The 11,731-nt window shown below is 40.7% G+C and overlaps 1 protein-coding gene across 3 annotated transcripts in view; it reads left to right on the top strand.

The window, feature by feature from the left end:
• LOC106569775 (sodium channel subunit beta-1) overlaps positions 1-11,731 on the top strand; it is a 30,930-nt gene that overhangs the window by 14,014 nt on the left and 5,185 nt on the right. For all 3 annotated transcript variants that reach the window (XM_014141374.2, XM_014141375.2, XM_014141376.2), the window contains one exon: positions 991-1,065. In XM_014141374.2, the coding sequence (XP_013996849.1) occupies positions 991-1,060 (70 nt within the window). In that variant the 3' untranslated portion in view covers positions 1,061-1,065. The remainder of the gene's footprint in view (positions 1-990; positions 1,066-11,731) is intronic.

Raw genomic sequence — 11,731 nt, 5'->3', positions numbered from 1 at the left:
AACGTGGGGAAAGTGCTCAGTTAATGTATACAATCAAAAGCAAGCTATAGGTAGGGAGCAGAGAATCTGCCATGCCCCGCATAGATAGAATAACAGAACCAAAAGCAGGTGGAGGCTGGGGAGCTGGTTGGCAAAAGCACAGCAGTTGCAAGCGATGGTGCTTGCTGAATGGCCAAACTAAATAAGCTGCCTTTAAAATAAATTATATTCAGTCTCTGATTGAATGTTAGCTCAGTTGACACTGCTTGCTTCGCTTTGCTACATTAAAGTAATACATCTGGTTACTTAAGTTGGATGCATGGTTGCTTGATAGAAGGATAAAGGAAGTCATTATGGATGGATGGAGTGATGAAAGAAGGTTAGAGGGGTTGTTGTATGGATAGAGAGGTTAGAGGGGTACGTGGATTGATAGAGGATATGAATGAATAGATAAAAAAGAGTGGAATAGACAGGAATAGTAGGAGATATGCAGTGTAGTTTAACTTATTGAAATACTTTAAGTAATGAGAGTGGTTCGAATGGTTATAGATGAATAGATAGATGAATAAAGAATGAATGGAGGGATGAATGATTAAGGTTAGGATTAAACATAGAGATAGTTAGAAGGACGCAACATTTTATCTGTCCCACTATGAGTTAATAAACAAACTGAAAGGGTGGAGTGTGTTTGTTGTTTGAACAGTTATAAAGCAAAGGCTAGCGATTTAATGCCACCTGTAGTTATGGAATGTTTTCTCACACGTATAATTCATTGGCTGATTCCTCCTGATGACCTGCATGGAATTATGTGATCCTTCCTTAATCCATAGGAAGTCCCACCCAGTTGACTATGTCAAAATGGTGTAAGTCCTTAATGGCTATGCCTATGCTAAAACAGGCATTTGGGCACTAGAGTCCTCTATCAATCTCCATGTGATGAAATCTCAGGTTTTTAGGTAATAAGCAGATGATGATATTCTAACAATTTCTATCTTTCTCCTTTCTTTCCAGGAATGCAGAATATTTAGCTATAGCATCGGAGAGTAAAGATAACTGTGCAGGGGTGCAAGTGGCAGAATAACCCAGGTATGTCATGAAAAAAACTGTTATCAGCCAGTAAAAGGATAAGTAAACTCAAAGTATAAACAATGTAAATGCAGCACAGCACATAGTAGCCTACACAATTAAATGATCAGATTCATGCACATGGAGTGGCATTTTCATCTAACAGAGTTCAACTGTCCTTGACCTCTCTCTTGCCACAGGATACAGTGCCTTCAGAAAGTATTCATACCCCTTACTCCACATTTTGTTGTGTTACAGCCTGAATTCAAAAGTGATTAAATAGATTTGTTTTGTCACCCATCTACACACAATACCCCATAATGAAAATGTGAAAACATATCTATTTTTAAATTTGAGCAAATGTATTAACTGTAGCTCCCTCCAGTAACCACGAGCACAGCTGTTCCCTGGTGGATTTATTCTGTAGTTTTAGTCAGAATTATAACCTTCCTTGAGAACAATAAAGTAAATGAAAATACAGTTAAGCACCATCTTACAACTTTCTTGTCTTACGAGTGACTTATTAGCTTGATATAACTCTGAAGTGCTTACATACATACACAGTTTAGCCGGAGCTATAACAGTATCAGATTAAACACGTGAATAAAGGAAAAATACCTCATTGTCTGCTTATTACAGAAGGGAGGAAATCAAAAACTTCACACTTATTATTCCTGGCATGAATTCACGCTTCATCCTTAATTGTTATAACGTTACCATCCTAACATACACACTTCAACCTTTACGAACTACCCCCGAAGACATGGACATTTAGCTAACTCAGTGCGGGATTGCCTTCACTCCAAAAGTGTGTTGCAACGATAATAATCCCCGCTACAACAGTTCTTAGCCACATAGTTCCGCTTGTCTTATCATTGCGAACACGTAAACAATTCAAACAAAAAAACAACGACTTAGACTTACCGGTTAATTGTCAGTTACATTAACACCCTGAGTCAATACATTTTCAAATCAAATTTTAGTTGTCACATGTGCCGAATACAACAGGTGTTGGCTCATTGTCCTGTGGAAAAACAAATGATAGTCCCGCTAAGCCCAAACCAGATGGGATGGCGTATCGCTGCAGAATGCTGTGGTAGCCATGCTGGTTATTTGTGCCTTGATTTCTAAATAAATCACAGACAGTGTCACCAGCAAAGCACCCATACACCATAACACCTCCTCCTCCATGCTACGGTGGGAAATACACATGCGGAGATCCTCCGTTCACCCACACCGCGCCTCACAAAGACATGGCTGTTGGAACCAAAAATCTCCAATTTGGACTCCAGACCAAAGGACAAATTTCCACCAGTCTAATGTCCATTGCTCGTGTTTCTTGGCCCAAGCAAGTCTCTTCTTCTAATTTGTGTCCTTCAGTAGTGGTTTCCTTGCAGCAATTCAACAATGAATGCCTGATTCACACAGTTTCCTCTGAACAGTTGACGTTGAGATGTGTCTGTTACTTGAACTCTGTGAAGCATTTATTTGGGCTGCAATTTCTGAAGCTGGTAGCTCTAATGAACTTATCCTCTTCAGCAGAGGTAACTCTGGGTCTTCCATTCCTGTGGCGTTCCTCATGAGATCCAGTTTCATCATCATTGTCTTGTTTATGTATTTCTATGTGGGGTTCTAGTTGTTGTATTTTTATGTTTTTTTTGGGGGGGGGATGATCTCCAATTAGAGGGGGCTGGTCATCGTTGTCTCTAATTGGGGATCATATTTAAGTGGTTGTTTTTCCCACCTGGGTTTGTACGAGATTATTTTGAGTAAGTGTATGTTGCACCTCTTCGTCACGGTTTGTTGTTTTGTTCATTAGTTTATTTGTATGTCTTGCATAGTTTCACAGTTATAATAAAATGTGGAACGATGCGCTTTGGTCCCATTCTTCAGACAGCCGTGACAGTTTCTCTTTGCTTATTTGAGCTGTTCTTACCATAAGTTAGGAAGAATTACTTTATCTTTGTAGTGACTGTGTGTATTGATACCCATCCAAAGTGTAATTAATAAAAGACATTGTGATAGTCAATCTCCCAATAGGTGCCCTTCTTTGTGAGGCATTGGAAAACCTCCCTGGTCTTTGTGGTTGAATCTGTGTTTGAAATTCACTACCCGACTGAGGGACCATACAGATAATTGAAGTAGTCATAAAAAAATGATGTTAAACACTATTATTGAGAGTGAGTGAGTTCATGTTCAATTTCCAAGATGGCGTAGCAGTCAGACGTCTTTGTCCTGTTGTGTCCCTTGTATATATCTTTTTACATCTTTTTCTTCGCATATCATTTTGAAATATTTTCCTAAACCTCAACTTCTAAATACTCTCCTGCAAACCGCCTCACCCAATGTGGCGTGGATCTTTTTTTTTTTTAATATAGTATTTCTATTTACTTCGGATCTGGAATCCCTCAACTGAAGCTAGCCAGCTAACTACCTACCAGCTATCAGTCAGCAAACCATTGCTAGCAGTCATCAGCTAACCTTTAGCTCGGAAAGCTCTCGCCAGTTAGAACAACATGACTCAAACCAGAGCATAACGGACCTATTATTATTTTATATATTTTTTCCCCCCATATCCTCGGATTCCTACCGCAAACTCTGAACATTTTCATCTGGATCTTCGCAACTAGCTAACCGCAATCCCGGGTGACTACTCCTGGCTAGCGTTTCATCCCGGAGCAAGCACCAATTAGCCTGAAGCTAGCCCGGCCAGGGCTCCTGTGCTACCACCGAAGCCCACTCCTGGGCTACAATATCCAGACCCCTTCTACTGCCGGTAAGGGGCACGGAATCCCGCCGATCCTCTATGACTGGAATACCGACATAATCTGCCTGAGGATTCCAACAGGCCCCTCAGGCGCGACGTCCACTGAAGGCTCATTCTGCTAACCGGCCTGCTAGCTATCTAGAGCTACTTGGAACCATACTAATTCCACGACTGGTCTATCGACGTCACCGCACGAAGAGGCAAAAACAGACTTACCCCCATCGCGACGTCCCCCAAAGGCTAACTTGCTAGCCCTGGTCTGCTAACTGCTAGCTTGCCTGCCCCGGTCTGTTAACTGCTAGCCCTGGTCTGCCAACTGCTTGCTTGCTAACCCGGTCTGCTAACTGCTAGCTTGCCAGCCCCGGTCTGCTAATTGCATTTACATTTGCTAGCTTGTTTAGCCCCGGCCTACTAACTGTTAGCTTGTTAGCATCGGCCTGCTAACTGTCTGAATCGCCGTGTCCCCAGTCAGCCCAACCAATCACTGGACCCATATGTTCACTTGGCTACGCATGCCTCTCTCTAATATCAATATGCCTCGTCCATTACTGTCCTGGTTAGTGGTTACTGTCTTATTTCACTGTAGAGCCTCTAGCCCTGCTCAATAAGCCTCTTGAGCGTCTCGTCCCGTAAGCGGGATCAACATCCAGCGAAAAACTCCTAGCGACATTAGCATAATATAGGACTGTCTCACATCGTTTTATAGATGCACCTCTCCTGAATCGACCCACGTCGTCCGATTTCAAAAAGGTTTTACAGGAAAAGCAAAACATTAGATTATGTTAGAGGAGTACATGGTAAAAGTATCCACATAGCCATTTTCTGACCAACCACATGCATCACAAATAACCAAAAAACAGCTAAATGCAGCACTAACCTTTTACAAACTTCATCAGATGACACACCTAGGACATCATGTTACACAATGCATGCATTCTTTTGTTCAATAAAGTTCATATTTATATATAAAAACAGCATTTTACATCGGCGTCTGACGTTGACTAACTATTTTCCCTCAAATGCATCCCGGGAAACAGTGCTACAATTTACTGAATTACTATTCGAAAACATTTTTAAAATGTAATATTGTCATTCTAAGATTTATAGATGAATATCTCTTGAAAGCACCTGTCATACCAGATTTAAAAATAACTTTACTGGGTAATCACACTTTGCGATAATATGGGATGCGATACTCAGAAAATTAGCTAGTAATTCCAGCTCGGCGCCATCTTGGAACAATCGCATATCACATCTAATCTTGTATACTATTGTCAATAATCCCTTACCTTTAGTTGTCTTCATCAGAAAGCACTTCCAGGAATCCCAGGTCCACAACAAATGTATTTTCGGTCGAAAAAGTCCATCCTTTATGTTCCATTAGCTTGCTGTTGTTAGCGCGTCTGAAGGCTGTATCCAAATGCTCCGTCGGGCGCGGGACAGCAGTTTCGAAAAATAACATTTTCCCCCCATTTAGGTTCGTTCAAACATGTCAAACGTTGTATAACATAAATCTTCAGGGCCTGTTTCAACAAGAGAGCCAATAAGATTCGAGGGGGACGATTGTATTGTGTTTCAAAACGTTTCGAAAGGTAGGGGGTCGACAGGGCTGCCGGCGTCATAATGGTGATGGCCCTCCCCCTGTGACCAATTTCCACAGCGTCTCATTCATTCAGTTTCGACAGTAGAAGACTCAAAACACTTTGTAAAGACTGGGGACATCTAGTGGAAGCAATAGAAAGTGCTCAATGAACGATAGCTCAGGGTGTGATTAATAGGGAAAGATGTGAAGTTGAGTCCACAATTCAGAATTCCACTTCCTGTTTCAATCGGTCTCGGGGTTTTGACTGCCATATGAGTTCTGTTATACTCACAGACACCATTCAAACAGTTTTAGAAACTTTAGGGTGTTTTCTATCCACAGATATTAATTATATGCATATCCTAGCTTCTGAGTTTGATTAGTAGGCCGTTGAAAATGGGCACGTATTTTTTTCAAAATGCGCTGTGGCTCCCCCTATCCTAGGGTGAGCCCAAAAGGTTAACCAACCATGTTGTCCCACCTCCTACATATGCGATGACATCACCTGGTTTGAACATCTCTAGAGACTATCTCTCTCATCATTACTCAATGCCTAGGTTTACCTCCAATGTACTCACATCCTACCATACCTTTGTCTGTACACTATGCCTTGAATCTATAATATCGTGGCCAGAAACCTGCTCCTTTTATTCTCTGTTCCAAACGTGCTAGACAGCCAGTTCATATAGCCTTTAGCCATACCCTTATCCTACTTCTCCTCTGTTCCTCTGGTGATGTGGAGGTTAATCCAGGTCCTGCAGTGCCTAGCTCCACTCCCACTCCCCAGGTGCTATCATTTGTTGACTTCTGTAACCGTAAAAACCTTGGTTTCATGCATGTTAACCTGTTGGGTCTAGGGGGCAGTATTTGCAGGGCCGGATAAAAAATGTACCCGATTTAATATGGTTATTACTCCTGCCCAGAAACTAGAATATGCATATAATTAATTTATTTGGATAGAAAACACCCTACAGTTTCTAAAACTGTTTGAATGGTGTCTGTGAGTATAACAGAACTCATATGGCAGGCAAAAACCTGAGAAAAATTGAATCAGGAAGTGGGAGAAATTAGAAATTTAGTTTTTCTTTTGAATCCCTTGAAAAACTACAGTGACATAGGATTTACGTTACACCTCCTAAGGCTTCCATTGGCTGTCAACAATCTTTAGGAACTGGTTTCATCCGTCACCTGTTACCGGGCAGAAAATTGTGGCTCAGTCAATCACTGGCCAGTCTGAGGACAGGTGTCTCGTGACGCGCATCCACGCGAGTTCGCTGTTTGTTATTTTTCTTCTGGGATGAATACCTATTGCCCGGTTGTAAAATTATCTAAATTTTACGTTAAAAAATACCGTAAAGGATTGATTTTAAACATCGTTTGACATGTTTCTACAAACGGTAATGGAACTTTTGAACTTTTCGTCTATGGATTTGGGCCCACGCCATATGGCATTGTAAAGTGTTCTGGATGGGTCAACAAAACGGAGGTATTTGGACATAAATGATGGACTTTGCAGAACAAATGAACATTTCTTGTGGAAGTGGGAGCCCTTCCGAGTGCATTCCGCTGAAGATCAGCAAAGGTAAGAAAATATTTCGAACATATTTTTAGAGATTTGTCGATGCCGTGGTTGTAGGCTAACTGTATAGCTTAGCATTGAAGGCTACGTTCTGTACTCAGAATATTGAACAATGTGCTTTTTCCGTAAAGTTATTTTGAAATCTGACAAAGTGGTTGCATAAAGGAGTAGATTATCTCTAATTCTTTAAATAATTGTTATACATTTTGTTAATGTTTATGAGTTCTTCTGTAAATTAATGTGCGCATTCACCGGCAGTTATGGGGAGAAAACATTTTCTGAACGTCACGCGTCAATGTAAAAATTGGGTTTTTGGATATAAATATGAACTTGATCGAACACAAAATGCATGTATTGTCTAACATGATGTCCTAGGAGTGTCATCTGATGAAGATTGTCAAAGGTTAGTGCTTAATTTTAGCTGTATATCTGGTTTTGTGATGGCTATCCGTGCTTGGAAAATGGCTTTTTTTTGTTGCTAAGGTGGTATCCTAAAATAATCTAATGTTTTGCTTTCACCATAAAGCCTTTTTGAAATCGGACAATGTGGTTGGATTAACCTCTTGGCGTTCCCCTAGGATAGGGGCGCTAAAGCGATTTTTGAAAAAAATTCGTGCCCATTTTAAACGGCCTCCTACTCAAACTCAGAAGCTAGGATATGCATATAATTAATATTTGTGGATAGAAAACACCCTAAAGTTTCTAAAACTGTTTGAATGGTGTCTGTGAGTATAACAGAACTCATATGGCAGTCAAAACCCCGAGACAGATCGAAACAGGAAGTGGAATTCTGAATTGCGAACTCAACTTCATCACGTTGCCTATTAATCACACCGTGAGCTATGGTTCATTGAGCACTTCCTATTGCTTCCACTAGATGTCCCCAGTCTTTACAAAGTGATTTGAGACTCCTAATGTGAAAACTGAATGAATGAGACGCAGTGGAACGTGGTCACACGGAGAGGGCCATCACCATTATGACGCCGACGCCCCTGGTTACCCTCCCCTTTCGAAACGTTTTGAAACACAATGCAATCGTCCCCCTCGAATCTTATTGGCTCTCTTGTTGAAAAACGCCCTGAAGATTTATGTTATACAACGTTTGACATGTTTGAACGAACCTAAATGGGAAAAAAATGCTTTTTCTCGAAATGGCTGTCCCGTGGCCGACGGAAGTTTTGGAGCAGCTTTCAGACGCGCTAACAAGTAGAAGCTCTTGGAACATAAAGGAGTATTTTTTTCGAACGAAAATCCATTTGTTGTGGACCTGGGATTCCTGGAAGTGCTTTCTGATGAAGACAACCAAAGGTAAGGGATTATTGACAATAGTATACAAGACTAGATGTGAGATGCGATTGTTCCAAGATGGCGCTGACCTGTAACGTTAGCCTATTTTTCAGAGTATCGCATCCCCTTTCATCGCAAAGTATGATTACCCAGTAAAGTTAATTTTAAATCTGGCATTACAGGTGCTTTCAAGAGATATTCATCTATAAATCTTAGAATGACAATATTACATTTAAAAAATGTTTTCGAATAGTAATTTAGGAAATTGTAGCTCTGTTTCATCGGATGCATTTGAGGGAAAATAGTCAACGTTACGCACCGATGTAAAATGCTGTTTTTATATATAAATATGAACTTTATCGAACAAAAGAATGCATGTATTGTGTAACATGATGTCCTAGGTGTGTCATCTGATGAAGATTGTCAAAGGTCAGTGCTGCATTTAGCTGTTTTTTGGTTATTTGTGATGCATGTGGTTGGTCGGAAAATGGCTATGTGGCTACTTTTACGATATACTCCTCTAACATAATCTAATGTTTTGCTTTTGCTGTAAAGCCTTTTTGAAATCGGACAACGTGGTTCGATTCAGGTGAGGTGTATCTATAAAACGATATAATTTGAATTATTATTTTTTTTTAATTATTAAATTTTGTTATGCTAATGGCGATATGATTTTTCGCTGGATGTCCGTCCCGTATGCGCTCAAGAGTCCGCACAGGGGTTGACGAGTAGAGTATCTTTAAAATGCCGTATAATACTTGAATTTTAACCTGTTATGGCTAGGGGGCAGTATTTTCACGGCTGGATAAAAAACGTACCCGATTTAATCTGATTATTACTCCTGCCCAGAAACTAGAATATGCATATAGTTATTAGCTTTGGATAGAAAACACTCCAAAGTTTCTAAAACTGTTTGAATGGTGTCTGTGAGTATAACAGAACTCATTTGGCAGGCCAAAACCTGAGAAGATTCTGTACAGGAAGTACCCTGTCTGACCATTTCTTGCCCTTCTTTATTATCTCTATCCATTACAAAGGATCTCTGCTGTTACGTGACACTTCCTACGGCTCCAATGGGCTCTCAGAGCCCGGGAAAAAGCTGAATGACGTAATTCAAAGCCCTGGCTGAAACACATTATCGCGTTTGTCAAGTGGCCGATCAGGGGACAGTGGGCTTAGGCGCGTGCACTGGCTGCCCCCGTCTTTCTGTTTTTCCCTCTATTTACCGAAACTCAGATTCCCGGTCGGAATATTATCGCTTTTTTACGAGAGAAATGGCATAAAAATTTATTTTAAACAGCGGTTGACATGCTTCGAAGTACGGTAATGGAATATTTAGAAATCTTTTGTCAAGAATTGCGCCATGCTCGTAACCCTGATTTACCATTTCGGATAGTGTCTAGAACGCACGAACAAAAAGCCGCTATTTGGATATAACGATGGATTATTTTGGACCAAACCAACATTTGTTATTGAAGTAGCAGTCCTGGGAGTGCATTCTGACGAAGACAACAAAGGTAATCAAACTTTTGTAATAGTAAATCGGAGTTTGGTCAGGGCTAAACTTGGTCGGTGTCTAAATGGCTAGCCGTGATGGCTGGGCTATCTACTGAGAATATTGCAAAATGTGCTTTCACCGAAAAGCTATTTTAAAATCGGACATATCGAGTGCATAGAGGAGTTCTGTATCTATAATTCTTAAAATAATTGTTATGTTTTTTGTGAACGTTTATCGTGAGTAATTTAGTAAATTCACCGGATGTTTGCGGGGGGTATGCTAGTTCTGAACGTCACATGCTAATGTAAAAAAGCTGTTTTTTGATATAAATATGAACTTGATTGAACAAAACATGCATGCATTGTATAACATAATGTCCTAGGGTTGTCATCTGATGAAGATCATCAAAGGTTAGTGCTACATTTAGCTGTGGTTTGGGTTTATGTGACATTATATGCTAGCTTGAAAAATGGGTGTCTGATTATTTCTGGCTGGGTACTCTGCTGACATAATCTAATGTTTTGCTTTCGCTGTAAAGCCTTTTTGAAATCGGACATTGTGGTTAGATAAAGGAGAGTCTTGTCTTTAAAATGCTGTAAAATAGTCATATGTTTGAAAAATGGAAGTTTTTGTATTTTTGAGGAATTTGTAATTCGCGCCACGCCTATCATTGGATATTGGAGGAGGTGTTCCGCTAGCGGAACGTCTAGATGTAAGAGGTTAATTTTGAGATATTTTTTTGTTGAATTTCGCGCCGTGCTATCTCACTGGTTGTTGTCCAACCAATCCCGTTAACGGGATTTTATCTCGAAGGGGTCCTCACCCCAGCCATCCTACAATCTAAGCTTGATGCCCTCAATCTCACACAAATTATCAATGAACCTACCAGGTACAACCCTGAATCCGTAAACACGGGCACCCTCATAGATGTCATCCTAACTAACTAAACTGACCTCCAAATATACCTCTGCTGTTTTCAATCAAGATCTCAGCGATCATTGCCTGCATCCGGAATGGGTCGGCAACCAAACGACCACCCCTCATCACTGTCAAACGCTCCTTAAAATACTTCTACGAGCAGGCCTTTCTAATCGACCAGGCCGGGGTATCCTGGAATGACATTGACCTCATCCTGTCAGTAGATGATACCTGGATATTCTTTAAAAGTGCCTTCCTCACCATTTTAACCTGTTTGGGCGAGAGGGCAGTATTGAGAATTTTGGAAAAAATATGTGCCCATTTTTAACTGCCTCCTACACCAACTCAGAAGCTAGAATATGCATATTATTGTTCAGGTTTGGATAGAAAACACCCTAAAGTTTCTAAAACTGTTTGAATGGTGTCTGTGAGTATAACAGAACTCCTATGGCAGGCAAAAACCTGACAAGGTTTCATGCAGGAAGTGGCCTGTCTGACAAGGAGTCGTGCGTCTTGCATCTGTTTATTGAAGAGTAAGGATCTTAGCTGTAACGTGACAATTCCCAGGGCTCCAATAGGCTCTCAGAAGCCGGGAAAATCCTGAAGGATGACGAGGCAGCCTCAGGCTGAAACAGATTATCACCTTATCCAAGTGGCCGATCAGAGGACCATTGAATGAGGCGCGTGCGCGATTAGCCCCCGTGGAGTATATTCATTAGGCTGTTTAGCTTATTGCAGATTCCCGGTCGGAATATTATCGCTTTTCTACGAGATAAATTGCATAAAAATTGATTTTAAACAGCGGTTGACATGCTTCGAAGTACGGTAATGGAATATTTAGAATTTTTTTGTCACGTTCTGCGCCATGCGCTCGACCGTGGATTACCATTCTGATAGTGTCTAGAACGCACGAACAAAACGACGCTATTTGGATATAAAGATGGATTATTTGGGACCAAACCTACATTTGTTATTGAAGTAGAAGTCCTGGGAGTGCATTCTGACGAAGACAACAAAAGGTAATCAAACTTTTATAATAGTAAATCTGATATTGGT

The sequence above is a fragment of the Salmo salar genome, chromosome ssa14 (genome assembly GCF_905237065.1).
Source record: "Salmo salar chromosome ssa14, Ssal_v3.1, whole genome shotgun sequence".
In the NCBI taxonomy this organism is placed as follows: Eukaryota; Metazoa; Chordata; class Actinopteri; order Salmoniformes; family Salmonidae; genus Salmo; species Salmo salar.
This window is presented reverse-complemented; position numbering and strand designations above follow the sequence as displayed.